Below are 19,717 nucleotides of genomic sequence, written 5' to 3' on the forward strand. Positions count from 1 at the left end.
GTCACAAACAGAGAGAAAGAGGAAACATCTGCTGTCCATCAGAAATATATTTACATCATTATAGATTCTGGGTTTTAATGAGGCAGAAGGATTATTTAAAAGTTTTAAAGTGATAATCATTTTTATGGAAAAACCACATCACACACATTATTAGGCTGCATATTAAATTCTGATAATAAAATGAGTCGTTTTGTACAGATGCTGCTTTTTTAAATGATTGAATTTTCAACAGCAGCAGCAACAAGAAGAACCACAACTGCAACAGACGGTTCAATTTTTAATCCAACATTGCCTTTAGTCTGAATGTTTCCAGATGTTTGACCTGCAGAACAGAAACAGGTTTTAGGTATCAGCTGTCAGACAGATGATGTTTCATCTCTACAGTCTCATCTGTACAAACTCACCTGAGTCTTCAACCTTCAGGTTGATGGTGTTCTTGAGTTCAGACTTGTTGTTGTTCACTGAAACTCGACACTCGTATGTTCCAGTATCCTTGGTGTTGGCGTTCTTCAGAGTCACTGAAACGTCTCCGTTCTTCATCTGTGGATCCTTCAGCTGCACTCGACCACAAAAAGATAGATGCTGGAAGGATTCAATTGGTTGGCCGTCTCTGAAGAAGAAGACGTATCCATCTGTCTTCAGGTCAGGTCTGATCCACTGTAATAATCTGATGGCTTCATCTTTGGGACTCTGACACTGAAGAGTGACATCATCTCCAGACTTCACTGTTTGCTCTGAAAGAATAAAAATAGAAAATTCAGAAAACAAAAGAGAACAAAAGTCAGTGATACTTTCATCTTTAAATGAACCTTTATGTCTCTTTAAGGACATTTTTTATTTTCTTGATTATTTGGGCTGTGTTCATGTTTATGGCATCACATTATCCAAGGACATTCTTTTTAATACATATGTATTTAATTTTAATCGTTCACCTATGTCTATAATAAAGTGTGTAGATGTTAGATCTTGAGAATCAGAGTCTCACTAAGAAGTAGTTCCACTATAATGTAGCTGATTGCTACAAGGCAACCATACATGTAAGAGTAGAAAGGAATGTGTTTGGTTATTATTAATGACTAATAATTATCCTAAATAATTATTAATGATTATTAAATGAAAGAATAATCACTTCTAATTATTAATATGGGGCACCACCAAGAATGTATCTGCACACACTTTAATTTTTCAATACACATATAAATTACACTCTGACACCAACACATCCAGGTCCTGTTGGTCTGCTATGCTTCATAAAACAGAACGAGCAGGACTGGTGAATTCTCTCAAAGGTAAAATACAGTTCAATCATGTTTAAATCTGGTGAAACACAAAAAAAAATTAAGCCCTGGTGTGAGACTTAAGAATTTAAAAACTATTTGATTTTCTAAAAACAATTTAATTTATTTGACAGTTAATAGATATATTGTGTTTTGCATGTTTCATAGCATAAAATTTCATTTTCATCTGGTTACGCTGATATAGTTATTTGTTCAGAAAATATAAGTAAGTGACAGATTCCTGGTTGATTGTGCATCGATTTATTAGTAATACCTTAAGGCTCCAGTAGGGGGAGTCGTGCTTCTCTCCCTCACTAACTTGCCTATTTTAAGGGCGCAACACAGGAATCTATGAAAGAGTCATTTTTGGCTGGAGAGTTAAATAATGTAGTTCTAATGAGTTTCAATGGGAGCTGAGAGGAAGTTCATTTTTTAATCTGACGCTGCACAAAAAAAAGGGATATATATATATATATATATATATATTATATATATATATATATTATACCAGAGTGTCTTAACTGGGAATCAGTCACGGCTCTGCTGCGACTCCCACACTCCAAAATGGTCCTTTGGTGGAGCTGAGGCTGGCTTGGCTGCACCTGGGTGTTTAGCGTGGAGGTGCTAACTCAAACTCCACGTACTCCGGTGGTAGTTAAACTCCGTTTGACACAGGTTGCATTTTACTTTTGACTTGTCAACTGAAGCGTCTGGAAGTGTTTTAAAGTTAAACAAGCCGTTCAAAAGTCCAGTAGCTCTCTTACTTTCCATCAGCGCGGTAGGTTTACTGCAGGAGGCCACTTCAAAGCATAGCGCTACAGCTAGAGGAGCCGTCTACGGGGGAGTAGAAGGGACAAAAAGGCTTGACACATTAAAATGAGATTTTTTAAAAATGAACGCGTTATGGATTGCATTAATCTAATCGCGATTAACGCGTTAACGCTGACAGCCCTAATATATATATATATATATATATCCATCTATATATATATATACATACATATATAGATGGATAAATGGATAGATATACACTGTAAATGCAAACATTGACCATACTTGAATAAACTTACTTACTTATTTATGGCAGTGTTTTACTTGCTTGCATTGAGTTTTCTGTACTTTTTACTGGCTTACATGTTTTATTTAATAATGTACTTGATTTTTCTGAGTGTGTAATACTTGACTCAAGTTATTGACGCTTGGCGTGTGTCTACCACCAAACCAAAGACGGGCAGCAGAATCTGATCTCAGTCCACTGAAGTTCATGATGGTTCAACTCTGATGTTGGTAAGACTAAAATGTTTTTACTGCAGGTTTGAATTGTTATAATAAACCATATGAATCTGTGTCATAAAATAGCCTCAGCAAACGCAAAGACAAGCTTAGTATGCCAGCTAGCTAACGCTAACACTTGCCCTCTTTGAATAGTGATTTATTTTTATTCAGGTGACATTAAAATAACGGCTTGTTAATAATACATTTATTGTATTTGATCATATTTAACTTTGATCTGTCAGTATTTTAATGAGTAGCTCTGCTCGTTGCTTCAGTTTCTGTTAAAATAGTTTTAGGTAGTTTTTCTTTCTTTGAGTGAAGAGTGTGAGTACAGGATGATGTATTACTGTGCACTGTAAAAACCTCTGAGGAAACAAACTGATGTGATAAATAATAATAAAGTGTACAAACAGGTTATGATCTTCATCTCATCATATTAACCTCTTTATGATTCATATTAACTTTGATACCGATGAGGAAGTCAAACTACGACTCTTTGTCTCACCGCCATTACAGGGCCATGAAAAAGAGACTGAAAAGCTGCCAGCAAGCAGATAAAATTAGTTTTTCTCGCCACAGTAAGTTAAACATTGATCAGTAACAGTAGGTGAAGCAGAGTTACAGTGTTCAGTAAATATAAATCTCACACAGCTTTTACCTGCAGAGATAGAACAGGACAGGAAATGAAATGAAGTAGATTTTGAAACTAACATTTTCTTTTCTTAGTTTCCTGAACAAACTTCATTTGTTGATGAATTCCAGACCAGAGACGCTTTAAACTGATGAGTTAAGAGTTGTACGTTTGGAAATGTGAGGTTTTGTATCCTTTTGTTAATCAATTTTAATCAGACATAATGTTACAACAATATGTTTTTGTACATGTCATCAAATAATGCAGAGCCAGACTGAGTGGTCATTGTGGTTTGAAGTGATGCTGTCTGATACAGACTCAAAAGGTCACCAGTAGGCTAAGACCTTAAATTCAACTTAAAGAGACAGAAGTGAGAGTATATCTTCCCTTCTCTGAAAGTACAAAAGGCCACGACAGCCAAGACAAGGAGGAAGGGTTACAATACGAGACAAGAGCGGGAAAATGTATCCACCGAAACTGTTCCATAGGAGGTTCAAGAGCTGCTGTGAGCCCATTTACAGGAAGTGACTCCAGATACATTTTCTATTTTGACAGATCACAGACCTGAAACAACAATAAACTTAAAGCATATGACAGGATGACATGTGATGTGGAAAACCCCCAAAGAAGAACAAAAGCATCCAGAGTGGGCCGATGGGGTTGTAGCACATAACATCACCCAGGTAAAAAGTATAAAAGGAATTAAAAATCAATATTCAGGGTTTCTTCTACAGGACTTCTGACTAAGTTTACAGCTGCTTATAATTCTTTGCTTTGTCAAAAAAACACTTTGATCTTTGAACTTTCACACATTGCCTGCATCACTTTCTTCAAATTTGAATACGACAGAAGTAAATCTTGATTTCTGATTATTTTGTCTTGTTGCTCCGGCCGCTGACTGACTGAATACTTTATTTTTCCTCCTGACGTTACGTTCGCTCGGCTGTTGGGACTGATAGTAAAAATAGAAACTTTCCCATATTTATAATATCTATACAACAGTACAGTCGTACAAACTTCAAACAGAGTCTGAGTAGATTTCAGATGTGGAATGGAGGTAACGTGTTGTAGATGTGATGTTAGTAGAGTTAAACTTGTATCTTTGTGAGGACCTCTCTGGGTTTACAGAGTGGGGACATTTAGGATTATGGGGACATTTAGGATAATCAGGGTTAACGACAGAACAGTTTGGTTTCTTCTGGTTGATGACAGAGTGTGATGTGCTCTCAGGGTGTTTTACACTTCAGTTCAGAATCAGTGAACAGAAGCTAGCAGTTCTGTGGTCGCCCAACTTCCTGTTTCTCCTGCACCTGATCTACATGCTTTATAAATATGTATGTTTTAACCCTAACCTCTGAATATGAGTATCTATCATTAAACTATTTTACTTTAATGTATTTTACTCAAACATTGTTATTGACAGGTTTATGTAATGTGATTTCTTACATTAAGTTCACTTCAGTGTTTTACCTTCAACTTTATCTTAGTTTTTGTTGATGAATCCTTTTAATATTCCAGCTTTATGTGTCACCAACATATTTTACATTTTATGTATAAATACATTTTTAAAGTTACTAATATTCATCTTGTGGTGAACAACTTGTTTTAATCAAAGTTAAAACTCACTACTTATATTTGGTCTCACAGCAGCAGAGGTGTTAAAAAAGAGAAAATTATTAAATATAACTTCTAACATACTGAAGATGACTTTTGATGTGATTTGGTCCAAGACTTGACCGATCAAAGTCATCAATATTTTATATGTTCAAAATATAAAGTGCACGCTCAGATAAGTGTCACTGCTCTCACTAATGTGGTACAGATATGACGCCACGTGTGTTCAGACACAGCATGCTGCGCTAGAGACTACCGGGTAGAAATGGACCTTAAAGATAAATGACGTGTGGTGTGGTGCCCCTTTCATGTGTAGATACACTAAACTTAACCCTACAGCCAGATGTTCCACACAGCTTTTCCTGACTTTAACCTCTGTAATGATCCTCATATTAACTATTATAGAGCTCACTCTGACAGACCATCAGATTGTGTTATGGTTGCTATGGATACAGGTTGTTCTATGGTTGCTATAGATACAGATTGTTCTATGGTTGCTATAGATACAGATTGTTCTATGGTTGCTATAGTTACAGGTTGTGCTGACATCAGAGATCTTTCTGGAGACATTTTTGAAGTCGACTTTCATTTTTTCATCTTGTACACGAACAGAATGAGTCTCTAACATGTTTTAATAAAATAACAATTTATATTTCTGTAAAAAATCTCATTTAGGCTCAATTAAGAATAAATCCATGTTTTATGTTGTCATGACCTCAAAGATGATGTGGTCTACAAAATGTATCAAGGAAGTAAACTGTGTGTATGACAGGGTGGAGTACGGAAACCTGCCAGTTTAATATAACTTTTTCTTTGTGAGTCGATCTTGATGTGAAACACTTTGTAACCTGAGTTAAACAAAGTTTTATCAGAAAAGTCTCTCTAGTTAAACTGGGCTCACTCATCATGTAGTAACCTCTCGTATGACTCAGTAACTCTGATAACGATGAGGAAGTCAAACTGTGATGGTCTCACCACCATGACGGGGAAGTGAGATAAAAAGTCTGGAAAGCTTCCAGCAAGCAGATAAAACCTTTACCACCACAGGTTAATATTGATCAGTAACAGGTTAATATTGATCAGTAACAGGTTAATATTGATCAGTAACAGGTTAATATTGATCAGTAACAGGTTAATATTGATCAGTAACAGGTTAATATTGATCAGTAACAGGTTAATATTGATCAGTAGCAGGTTAATATTGATCAGTAACAGGTTAATATTGATCAGTAACAGGTTAATATTGATCAGTAACAGGTTAATATTGATCAGTAACAGGTTAATATTGATCAGTAACAGGTTAATATTGATCAGTAACAGTAGGTGAAGCAGAGTTACAGTGTTCAGTAAATATAAATGTCACAGCTTACCTTCAGAGACAGAACAGGACAGGAAACATACGAGGAGAAACACGACAGCAGACATCTTTCTCTTCTTCTCTTCTTAGTTTACTGAACAAACTTCTTTAATGATTAATTCAGACCAGCGACGCTTTAAACTGATAATTACAGCTAAAAGTTTGGAAGTGAATCTTTACTTCTGGTAATTTTGCCTTGTCATTGCTCCTGCCGCTGACTGACTGACTGAATACTTTCGATTTCATTCACCTGTATAGTAGAGACGTCATGACGTAACAAAGTCACGTGCGCTCTGCTGTTGGGACTGATAGTAAAAATAGAAACATTACCATGTTAATAAAACTATAAACCTGTCAGTGCAGTTGTATTACAGTGATGTCTGACTGTCTTCATGTTGCAGATACTGAACCTAACTGACAGCTTGTGTTTAATGAGCAGCAGGAAAAACATTGTAAAGTACTTTAAATACAAATAAAGCATCTATTTACCAGAACTCTGTTATATTTGGGTTTATCTCCATTAATGATGAACTTTGAGCATCCTAATGTGAGGCGTTCTTATTACATTTGAACTATTTTAATATTACTAACTACTAAAACATGTGAGGAACACAGACCCTCATGCATCCAGAAGGAAACTCCTGATATTAATTTGACTGTTTTCATTCTCTTGCAGCTGCTGAAGAACATCTGGATCATCATCAGCAGGTCTGAATTATTCTCTCAATGTCCAAAACCAACAAAACCAGAAATACTTACAAGAGCAACAGCACTGTGGTGACTGTTTAATGATTTATTTCAGCCACACACACACACACACACACAAGCATTTTACCTTCAGCGGCAGATAGCAGTTGACAGAAGAACAGCACAGTGATGAGTGGTCCAAGTCCTCAAATTAAGTCCAGTTCAGTCATATAGTCCAACATTAAACAAAGTCTGTGCAGATTTCACAAGCTCACAGAAAAATCAACTAAAAATGAAAAACAGAAAAACATGAAGACCAAAAAACAAAGAAACAAAGAATTCAGATTTAAATTGGTATTGTCTGTCTGTAGTAGAGGAACATATTTTGGAACATGTTCAGTGTTTCTATGTTAGATATAATAGTCTCATTCTCTGTTGTTAAAAGAAAAACAAGCTCTAACTTGCTTGGCAGGTGTGTCTTGGTGTGTTTATGGGGGTAGTTCTGTTACAGCGCTCAACCATAAAGTTTGAAGTTCATTCTCCAGAGCTCAGTAAATACCACAGATCACATGACAGATTGTAACATGTGTGTGTGTACTTCATTATTTTCAGTAGATATGTATTAAATCTCCTCACTGAGAGCTGACATCATGTTACATTTACACTGAAAGCTTAAATGTACGACAAAACATGAACGCAGCTCAACATGAACACAGCTCAACAGTTCTGTTTTCTCTGAAATCACGTGACAGGAGCTGTAGAGGATGTTGTTGGAATAGACTCTGCCAACATACTGAACAAACACACTAATCATGTTTACTGATCTGATCACACTGGGAAAATACAGAGAGCAACACTGAGAGGAAAGGAAGTTTTAGGGCTTCCCTGGATGTTGGAGAATAGTTTGAAGAACATTTTAAAACTCTGAATAAAGACAGAGAGAGAACACCAGCCCAGATTTAAATTGAGCACCAGCTCCCAGGATCCTCCACAGTACAGTGGCAATTCATGAAAAACACTGCAGTCTTTGATTTTCAGTTTATTCAGGAGGCACATTTTCAAACAACCAAAAAAGCAAATAGGCCTACTCAGTATTGTACATATAGTAACATGAATTCAGATAAAGCAAAAATATATATATATAGAAAAAAACTGTAAACACAGAAAATCATGGCAATTGCTGTCACCTGAATGTCTCCGCAGGCCTGTTCCATTGCCTGCAGAAGAGGCATGCGGGCATGTGGTTGTCATATACACGCCATCTCCAAGCCGAAAAGAATTCCTCTATAGGGTTTTAAAATGGTGAGTAAGGGGGCAAGTATACCACTTCAAATTGATTGTGGTTGGTGAACCAGACTTGGACCAGAGCAGCCCGATGGAAACTGACATTATCCCATACCACCACAAACCTGGGCTGATCTGGTCTGTTCTGTACAACTATATTATGGAGAGCATCTAGAAATGTGAGTATATGTTGGCTATTGTATGGACCTAGTTTTGCATGATGATGCAGAAGCCCTCGAAGGCTTATGGCAGCACACAATGTGATATGTCCCCCACGCTGCCCCGGGATGTGCACAGTTGCCCTTTGACAAATTACATTACGACCCCGTCGTCTTGTTTCGCTCAGGTCGAATCCAGCTTCATCTATGAAAATGAATTCATGAGGCTGTGCAGCTCCATCCATGGCCAAGATTCTCTGTAACAAAAAAACAAATGACTACAGTGCTACACATACAGAACCCCCACCCCATCACGGAGGTACCTGTGTAGCTCTCCGAATGGATCCATGTGGTACTGATATGGTACATATTCAGCTGCTATTGGATTTCACCAATACTGTATTGTAAATGTAAAGGACAGTTACACTTACCTGTACATATTCACATCGAAGTCCTTTGACCCTGACACTGTTCCTCTCAAATGGGACCCTGTAGAGCTGCTTCATGGTGACGTTGTGTTTTCCCAAGATGCGTCTGATGGTGGTGATGCTCACATGGTTTATGTTGTTGAACATTTGCCTGTCTGCAAGTATTTTCTGTCGTAGCTGGTGGAGACGGATGGCATTGTCTGCCCTCACTAGGTCCACAACGCCAAGTTCCTGCTGTTGTTGTGTGAACAGGCGCTGGCGTCCTCCCCCAGAAGGTCTTCTAGTCATTCTAGAGAAATACAACCACAAATTCATCGGTTTTCTTCTTTTTCTTACAGTACTTTATTGTATATACTGTATCATCCACTGTACTGAAGCATATCAATATAAGTAATCATGGTATGTTTCACAAAAACTAGCATTAGCACTCTGCAATACCCTGTACACGTGATGTGGTAATGTGATATACTGTAGTACAGTGCTGTAAATACATATGAGTAGAAGGTAGAGAGGTGAAGACATACCTGTTTTCCAGTCGGAATGTTCTTATTATAGATGCCACTGTGAAGCGGCTTAGATGTGGGTGGACTCTCTGCTCAGCGTCCCTCATAGTCAGGCCATGGTTGATGACATGGTCCACCAAAGTTGCTCTTATATCATCAGAAATAGGGGTCTGTGCATGGCCTCTTCGACCTTGACCTTGACCTAGTCCTCCTCCTCCTCATCCTCTTCCTCTTCCTCTCACTCTCCCTCCATCCATGCTTGCAAAGTTCTTGAAATGGCTAAACTGAGGTAAATGCTTCAAATGTGCTTCAAACTATTCAACATTCCAACATCCAGGGAAGCCTCAAAACTGTCTCTCCTTTCAGTTTTGCTCTCTGTGATGGCTGCACTCACAGCCACACAACTGACTCAGTTGGTATCGCTCCCACTACACTTACACATTTCTTTTCCATTTAATTCATTCTTTTTCATCATTTAATTCATATTTTTCATTACAAAATTTCATAACACACATTTGGTTTATAAAGTATTCATTTTATTTCACATTTGGGAATACATTAGTTTTCTATTTGTAAGCGCGCACATTTAGTTAACTTTTGTAAAATCCTTAGTTCTAATTTGTTCTTTTTTTAAGTTACCAGTTTGGGGTTGCTGCTCCTGGAGACATCTGGCCACGCCCAGGCAAAGGATGGACAACAGGAGAAGGAGTAGTTAAATACCAGCCTGGGCTGATTGGGTTGTACCAATGTCCTGCTACTTAAAGGGGGGAACTGTTTATTTAGGAATTAGTTTATATTGATTTATTTTCTCTTTATTTGAATATTTAGTTAGGAATTTTTGGGTTTGTTAATATAATTGAGTTAATCTTTTTGGGGGGTGAATTATTGTAGTTATTTGTTTCATTGGTAGGTTTTGTTTGTTTGTTTGTCATCCCTATTGTATCATTTATGGTCTGATCAGCCAGTATATATGTTCCCCATGTGTTCATTTGTTAGGTCTGTTCTGTTAGGGTTAAGTTGATTATATTTGAGTTCTGTTTATTTTGACCTCTTTTATGGGCCCAGAACTTTATTTTGTTTTTGTATCATTTTGTAAACTTTTGGGTAAAATAAAAACCCTCATTCTTTAAAAACCACCTTGTCTCCTTCGTTAGCCAGCTTGGTCCCTTACATATGGTGGCAGTGGTGGGATCAGCCAGTCTAGGAGACAGGTGTGTTTTGTTTTTTTTTCTTTCTTTGTTTTTTCCCCCTCCTTTTTTGCCATTTTTGTGAGGCATGCAGCGTGGAGGAAAATCTAAAAGAGGAAATCGGGCAGGGATTGGAGAGACATATGTAGGACCAGAAGATCAGTTGAACGATGACACAGAGATGGAAGGTACAACTTTAAAGGGAGCATCAGGCACTGAGGGTGAAGAGGTCAGAGAGCCAACATTGAGAGACTTGACTAGTATTATTCAGGACTTCATGGGGAAACAGGAGGCCCGTGAATTGAAACTGAAGGAGGAGGCGACACGCCAGGAGCATCGCTTTAAAGTATTACAACATCAGTTTCAGTTATTGCAGCGGGAGGTGGAGGTATGAACATCCCCAGTACCAGAGCTCTCTTCAACATCTCCAGATCCTCTTGAGACTTCTGGGTCAGATGATCACCTGCAGGCCCAAGCCATAGCTCCATCAGTACCAATACATCCAGCTGTTGTCTCATCAGGTCAGTCCTGAATGTCTCATGAGCCCAGACTAGAGAAACTGACAGAAAATGATGATGTTGAACATTTTCTCATTACATTTGAAAGAATTGCAGCAGCATGTCAGTGGCCAAAATCTGACTGGGTTTTTCGGCTCATTCCACTGCTGACTGGTAAGGCCAGGGGAGCCTATGTTCATATGGATGTTGATGATTCTCTTGACTATGATATGGTAAAAGCTGCTATTTTGAAAAAATATGACATTAACCCTGAGACATATAGGCAAAGGTTTCGTTCCCTGGAAATTAGATGTGATGAGAGCCCCCAGGAGCTGTATGTGAGACTGAAAGAGCTGTATGGAAAATGGATTCAACCGCAAGGTAAAACAAGTCAGCAAATTGGTGAGATCATTATTATGGAGCAATACTTGAGAATGTTGTGTCCTGAGCTACAGGTTTGGGTAAAGGAGCATGGTCCAAAATCAGCTGCTGAGGCCGCCACTCTTGCTGATGTGTTTGTTGCTGCCCGGAAAAAGAGCCAGCCGTGGACTAATAATGCATGGCAGACTCAAAAGGACGCTTGCAGGCCTACACCTCAATACCACCAGAGGTCAACACCAGGTGTGGGTAAGCCTCCTGCAAGGGAGAATCAGCATGTAGCGTTGAGGTCTCACAATAAAATACCCACTTGTTACCTGTGCGGACAGGAGGGCCATACCAAGCCAATGTGTCCAAAGAATCCAGCTAAACTCACTCACATGTGTTATGTTCCTCGCCAAAATACTGACATTGACTTCAGGAGTAATCAGTCCCGGAAAATGACAACTGTCAAGATTAATGGGGAAACCCTCACAGCCTTGCTCGATTCTGGTAGTACGCAAACCCTGGTCCACAGGCAATATGTACCAGTTAACATGATCTGCACTCTTGAAACTATTCCCATTTGCTGTGTGCATGGTGATGAGAAGCCTTACCCCACTGCTGACATTTATATTGAAGTCCAAGGGCAGGTCTATCTGTTAAATGTTGGTGTTGTGGACAACCTGCCTTTCCCAGTAGTTTTGGGTGATGATTTTCCAGTGCTATTTGACCTGTTAAACTCCACCCAGAGTTGTAATGTTGCCCTCACCAGAGCACAAGCTGCCAAGTCTGCTGAGTTGGATTCCCCTGCCCTCAGTACCTTGCCATTCTACGGTGTCGAGCTGGAGACACAACCCGGGAAGTCTCGGAAGCCCCGTAGCCAGAGAAGGCAAGAAAAATTCCAGCGCACTGCTGTACAACCACCAGAGGAGGCCGCTCCAGACATGCCCCTTGGGTTTCAGGTACCCACTAACATAATTCAAATGCAGAAAGATGATCCAACTTTGTCCAACTGTTTACAGAGAGCTGGAGATGGGGAGCCAGGGGCAGAACCTGATGGTAGGAGGGAGGAGTACTTCCTGCAGAATGGTGTGCTTTACCATCAGCATGGCCAGGTTAAACGGCTCGTGGTCCCGCAAGCAGCCCGAGACATAGTACTTACCTTGGGCCACACTATTCCCTGGGCTGGCCACCTAGGGAAACATAAGACCACTGCTCGCATTAAGCGCCACTTCCACTGGCCAGGTTTACGCTCAGATGTGACCCAGTTCTGCAGGAGTTGCCCTCAGTGCCAAAAGACAGCAATTCGGGGCCCCACTAGAGCACCTCTCCAACCTCTCCCAATCATTACTACACCCTTTGAACGCCTTGGGATGGATATTGTTGGCCCTGTGGAAAAAAGTAAAACAGGAAATCGATTTATGTTGGTTATCACAGACTATGCCACCAAATATCCAGAAGTTTTCCCACTGAAGTCTATAAAAGCAAAAACTGTAGCTTTTTCCTTGGTTCAATACTTCTCCAGAGTGGGGTTCCCTCGTGAAATTCTAACAGACCAGGGCACTAACTTTATGTCAACCCTCCTCAAACAGGTCTACCAGCTGCTGGGCATTAAGAGTGTGCGCACCACCCCTTACCATCCACAGACAGATGGACTGACGGAGCGGTTCAACCAAACCCTCAAACAGATGCTCCGTAAGTTTGTCAATGAGACAGGATCTGACTGGGATCAGTGGCTTCCTTATCTACTCTTTGCCTATAGGGAGGTACCCCAAGCCTCCACTGGGTTCTCACCATTTGAACTCCTTTATGGTCATGAGGTGAGGGGACCTCTGACATTGTTGAGGGAGACCTGGGAGCTGGATCAGGGGAGGGAGGAGCCTGTTAATGTAATTTATTATGTCATTCAGATGAGAGAAAAACTGCAGCGGATGAGTGAACTGGCCCAGACTCACATGGTGGAGGCCCAGCAGTACCAGAAGACCTGGTATGACCAGTCAGCCAGACAGAGAAGCTTTGACCCTGGTCAAAAGGTTTTAGTCATGCTTCCAACCAGTGACAGCAAGCTGCTGGCAAAGTGGCAGGGGCCTTTTGAAGTCCGGAGGAAGCTGGGACCCACTACTTACCAGGTCTCCACTCCAGGGCATCAGCGGTCCAGTCGTGTGCTGCATGTGAACCTCCTCAAGGAGTGGGTTCCAAGGGCTGAGAAAGGGGCAGAGGTGTTGCTGATTCGGGCTGTGAGGGAGGAAGAGGAGGTGGATGACCAGTACCTGCCTTCACCAATATCCACGGACCTGGATTTGAGCCATCTCTCTGAACCCCAGCGATCTCAGGTGAAACCTTTAATCCTGATATATTTCAAGAATACCCAGGATACACAAATCTGGTCGAACATGACATTGTATTGAAACCTGATGTAGCTGTGAGGCGTATGAGTTACAGGATACCGGAGCGCCTCCTGGTGTCCTTGAAGAAGGAAGTGGACCTTATGCTTTCCCTGGGAATAATTCAAGCATCAAAAAGTGAGTGGTGTAACCCAATGGTGCTGGTCCCTAAGAAAGACGGAACAATACGATTTTGCATTGATTTCCGATACTTGAACTCTATCTCAAAGTTTGACTCATATCCCACTCCACGGATTGATGAGCGCCTGGGGAAAGCGAAATATCTGACCACCATTGACCTGTGTAAGGGCTACTGGCAGGTGCCCCTGACCCAGCGGTCTCGGGAGCTGACTGCATTCCGGACTCCCTGGGGGCTCTTTGAGTTCACAGTCTTGCCATTTGGGCTGCATGGGGCCCCTGCAACATTTCAGAGATTGATGGACCAGGTACTCTATGGGATGTCTGATTTTGCATGTGCATATCTAGATGATATTGTCATCTACAGCGCCACCTGGGAGGAGCACTTGGAACACCTGAAGGAAGTCCTTGGATGCCTGCAGTCTGCTGGCCTGACCATCAACCCAGCCAAGTGTGTCTTTGCCAGAAGGGAAACTGAGTACCTGGGTTTCACCATTGGAGGTGGGTTGATAAAGCCACAAGTTCATAAAGTCCATGCCATTGAATCATGTCCTCTCCCCCAGACCAGGAAGCAGCTCAGATCATTCCTTGGTATGGCTGGTTTCTACCATCGGTTTATACCCAGCTTCTCAGCCAGGGCGGCTCCACTGACTGATAGAACTGGCTCAAGATGCCCCAATCAGGTGCAGTGGACGGCTGAGGCAGTTGCAGCTTTCAAGGACATCCAGCAATCTCTAAGTAAGGACCCAGTTCTCCACAGCCCAGATTTTGATCAACCCTTTTTCTTACAAACTGATGCATCCGAGAGGGGCATTGGAGCTGTGCTTTTGCAGGGACCTGCAGGTGACAAACACCCCGTGGCCTACATCAGTCGAAAGCTTCTGCCCAGGGAGGTCCGCTACTCGACCGTGGAGAAGGAGGCATTGGCGATTAAATGGGCCCTGGACTCCTTCAAATATTACCTGCTGGGGAGGGAGTTCACCTTGGAGACGGATCATAGAGCGCTACAGTGGCTACAGAAAATGAAAGACACTAATGGACGAATCACCCGATGGTACCTTGCCATGCAGCCATTCCGGTTTACGGTGAATCACATCCCAGGCAAAGACAACTCCACGGCAGACTACCTGTCTCGCTGTTCTGGCGAGGACTTTTGAAGGGGAGGGGTGTGTGATGGCTGCACTCACAGCCACACAACTGACTCAGTTGGTATCGCTCCCACTACACTTACACATTTCTTTTCCATTTAATTCATTCTTTTTCATCATTTAATTCATATTTTTCATTACAAAATTTCATAACACACATTTGGTTTATAAAGTATTCATTTTATTTCACATTTGGGAATACATTAGTTTTCTATTTGTAAGCGCGCACATTTAGTTAACTTTTGTAAAATCCTTAGTTCTAATTTGTTCTTTTTTTAAGTTACCAGTTTGGGGTTGCTGCTCCTGGAGACATCTGGCCACGCCCAGGCAAAGGATGGACAACAGGAGAAGGAGTAGTTAAATACCAGCCTGGGCTGATTGGGTTGTACCAATGTCCTGCTACTTAAAGGGGGGAACTGTTTATTTAGGAATTAGTTTATATTGATTTATTTTCTCTTTATTTGAATATTTAGTTAGGAATTTTTGGGTTTGTTAATATAATTGAGTTAATCTTTTTGGGGGGTGAATTATTGTAGTTATTTGTTTCATTGGTAGGTTTTGTTTGTTTGTTTGTCATCCCTATTGTATCATTTATGGTCTGATCAGCCAGTATATATGTTCCCCATGTGTTCATTTGTTAGGTCTGTTCTGTTAGGGTTAAGTTGATTATATTTGAGTTCTGTTTATTTTGACCTCTTTTATGGGCCCAGAACTTTATTTTGTTTTTGTATCATTTTGTAAACTTTTGGGTAAAATAAAAACCCTCATTCTTTAAAAACCACCTTGTCTCCTTCGTTAGCCAGCTTGGTCCCTTACACTCTCTTTACCAGTAAACCTGCTTGTCTCTTTGTTCAGTATGTTGGCAGAGAGTCAGAGAGATATAATCACTTCCTCAGGACAGATATTCAAACTGAGAGCAAATACTTTGCCTCCATGTTTGTAATTCAAATGATGCTTTGATCAGGTTTCAGGATGATCAGATTTATGAGGAGAAAGAAGTTGATCCTCTTGCTTTAATGTTTGTCAGAGACGTTAAGTTGCTGTCTGTCTGTAGTGGTCAGGATTTTATAATCTCAATGAAAATATAGATGATAAATAAACAAAATGAATTATTGGAGAGAATAATAGTTGCTTGCAGCCTTTTCATGCAGCAGCTGTCAAAGCAGATATTGGACTTTTTGTGGCCTCTGTGGTCAACTTTCTGTTCCGTATTCAGTAAACCCAACTTACAGTACAATACAAAGTGTTTCTTAGTGTTGTAGTCAAGACCGCACCGACCGAGACCCGAGAGTACTGAGATCGAGACAAGACCAAGACCATATATATCAAAGGAAAATATACAGAACAAAACATCAAGATGTGAGTTTTCTTCAGTGTTGGGCACATTACTTTGAAAAAGTTATTAATTATAGTTACAAATTACTTGTCCCAAAAAGTAACTGAGTTACATCGATGTCAAAGTAATTAATTACCAGGAAAAGTAACTATTACGTTACTTTTTTAAAAATTGTTCAAATATGTCAAACTACTTGGCTGCTCCAATCAACAACTGGCCCAAAACACGTTCAAAATTAAATTATGCTAAAGAAATGTACTAAAAAGAAGTCTATAATATAATTGTACATGTAGCAGATGTGTATTCCTCAAAAAGCAAAAAACTTCTCTTAATATAACAATGAAAAATTGTGCTGGAAATGAATAAGTGAATAAAAAGGTCCGGTTGGGGGGGAGTGGGGGTGAGATTGGTCTAATAAGCAGCAACACAGAACTATCAGGACACTTTGCTCTCACACGCTGCATTGATAGTCCCATAAACACACACATGTGCCGGTCACTCTCACACTGACACCAGGCAGAAATCTTTACACTACCAATGATTTGAAGTTATTAGCTGTTTTTGAGAGGCTCCTTTTTCACTCTTACCAGTAGAGCATGGACAACAAGCCTATCAGCGCTGGTCTTGACCGGTCTCGTTAAAAAAAACCCAGAGTCCGCCCAGTCCGAGACTGACACAAGACCAAGAACCTCAAAAAATGGTCTCGAGACCAAGACCGATCTCGAATACTACAACACTACTGTTTCTGTTTTCAATCTGACGTTCTGCTGCTGAATGTATCACTGATGTCATTAGATGTAAGTGGCCAGGTCACATATTCAACATACTGTAGATAACATGTTCTATATAGAGTTTGTCATGTATGTTAGCTCTGGTCCAGAAATGCTGATTCATGTTGAGTTTCTGTATTTTACTGTGAAAAACAAACAGGATTCATTTCAAACCAGACTGATCTGCTATCAGTTTAATTATACATAAACATCAGCACAGATGATGTGAGATGAAACATTTCCACTTTCCACAGTTGTGATATGACACTGATGGGATTCTTCTTCTTTACATGTAAACACGAGTCATCTGAAGATCATCATGATACTGAAACATAAATAAGTGACATTCAGAACTAATGATATGATCAAAATACACATCGACCAATCAGAGAGACTCTCAGCACTAACAGAAAACTGATCAGAAACTCTTGATACAGTTATTGACGTATTGATCAATCAGTCAGTATTTAGAAATGTGTTCACTGACATGAATAATACTTCATAACTGCATCGTATTAATAAAATATTGAGTTCAGGTCAGAGCTTCATCTAAACTTTGGTATTTTACATAAAACACACAGAACTAAATACAATGAACAGCAGTTTGTTGTCACATGAGCACAGACTGAACTGCTTCCTGACTCAGACAGAGAGAATGCGGGAGATGCTGCTTTGTTAAAACCAGAAGCTTCAAACCACGTTTCTCTCCTGCTCCTCCATTTTGTTTCTGTAGTTACTGAGAGAACCAGACAGCTGTCCTGATATAAAACAGGTCTATTATATGAACCTCTGTTATATACTGGACAAGCCACCGTGAAGTCCCTGTTTTCACTCTGAGGACACAGTGAGTGGCTCTGTTATAATGTGTACATTATAATTTCATTACAACATATTTAAACTATATTATAAATGTGTCTGCTGAAGTTTCCAGTGAAACCTTCACAGAGTCTGAAACTGTGCTCGTTTGGTTTGAAGGGGTCATATCATGCTTTCTGTCCTTTTTATACTGTTATACTGTCAGATGTTAAAGAAATATTCAGCACGTCAGTAGTATGTATGTATGTATGTAGTTAAGCAAAGCTCTGTATTCTTCTACTACTCCAAACATGAACTATTCAAATAGTCAAATCCATCTGTACATATTGGAGCTGAATCACATCTGTGTTTGTTTTAAATGAGTTTGAACAGATTTTACTGGCAGGTTATAAGATGAGATGTGAACCAACAGGATCAACGGCTCAGAGAGTTCCTGGTAGATCTATTTATAGATTCACTTCTGCAGCTGAATCTCATCACATTATAAAACTACATGTAAGAATAAATACATCTTTAATTCTTATAAAATATGACCCTTTTGTTCATGGAGCACTTTAACAAACAATGAGAAGAACCTAACCCTAACCCAGCAACAAATGTTCACCTGCAGAATAAACTAAATGTTTTCTGTCACAGATATTAAAGTATTTCAATCAAACAGAAGACACACTGTTTAAACATTATTACCATTATTTATTTTATATAAAAACAAATATGTAAAGCAATCATAATAAATTCAAACAGTGAATAATATACACTGCTATTCAACATTAACCCAGAAAGAGGAAAAAAGCTTTGTACTCGATTTAGCTGATAGCTGATTTCCATGTGCAAATAAAACCCAGAGTAAAACCTTATCACACACACACACACACACACACACACACACACACACACACACACACACAAACACACACACATACACACCGTGAGACACACACACATACACACCGTGAGACACACACACACACACACAGTAACCATCGGCGGCCACTCGAAACGAGTATGACTGTCTTCTGCATGGGGTTGTCTACTAGTTTTCAGATTGGTGTGGAACTTATTTCATTCTTTAATTCAGATTTGGACCAAACAACAAATCTGTGGAGTTTTCTTCACAGTTCATTAAATTGAACTAATTTATAAACACGTTCCTACAAAGAAACTTTCTTTTTAACCATGTAGAGATGTTTATAGTTGAGAGTTTTACATGTTGAATCATCATCAGACGAGCTGAGAATCAAAGTATGAAGAAGCTTCACACTGTTTGTTTGTTTTCAGGATATTTAAATCAAACATTTACAGCTGAGTTTTATTACTGATATTAATCTACATTTATATTTCATTTCTTTTTCTACGTGTTTTAAATCCTCAGCTGTTTGCTTTCTGTCTTTGTTTGTGTGTGATGTTTGTTTCTCTCTTTTTCTTAGTGAGTCCATCTCCATGTAAAACACTTTGTAACCTGAGTTAAACAAAGTTCAACATCCAGAGTCTGTTCCGGCTCGCCTTCAGCACAGGGATTACGTCTGGGTCTGTAAACTCTTCTGGAGACAACGCAACAGGATGGGCCGAACATCATCCAAGATCAGAGGTTAGTAGGTCAACCTACAGACCCCGAATGTTGATAACATGCCACCACGGGCTCGGAGGGGAATAGCACTAACATATCATAACTAAATATTGGTGAAATTAACTAGTTTTGTGGCAGATAATGTGTTATATAGAGGATGAGCTTCAGTGCCCTGTGTACTCTATATATATTATATATATCTATATATTATACTGATATATATGAGATGGTATGAGTGATGTTTTTCTGACTGTTTTCATTCTCTTGCAGCTGCTTAAGAACATCTGGATCATCAACAGG

At 39.7% G+C, this 19,717-nt stretch overlaps 1 protein-coding gene across 1 annotated transcript; it reads right to left on the reverse strand.

The window, feature by feature from the left end:
* Positions 1–209: 209 nt before the first annotated feature.
* On the reverse strand, positions 210–6,222 carry LOC128383663 (sodium channel subunit beta-3-like). Its single transcript, XM_053343252.1, has 3 exons — positions 6,168–6,222; positions 405–734; positions 210–322 (listed from the first exon to the last, which is right to left on the reverse strand). Exons 1-3 carry the CDS (start codon positions 6,220–6,222, stop codon positions 210–212), a joined length of 498 nt encoding a protein of 165 aa, XP_053199227.1.
* Positions 6,223–19,717: the final 13,495 nt, after the last annotated feature.

Source organism: Scomber japonicus, chromosome 22 (assembly GCF_027409825.1).
Source record: "Scomber japonicus isolate fScoJap1 chromosome 22, fScoJap1.pri, whole genome shotgun sequence".
NCBI classification, from domain to species: domain Eukaryota; kingdom Metazoa; phylum Chordata; class Actinopteri; order Scombriformes; family Scombridae; genus Scomber; species Scomber japonicus.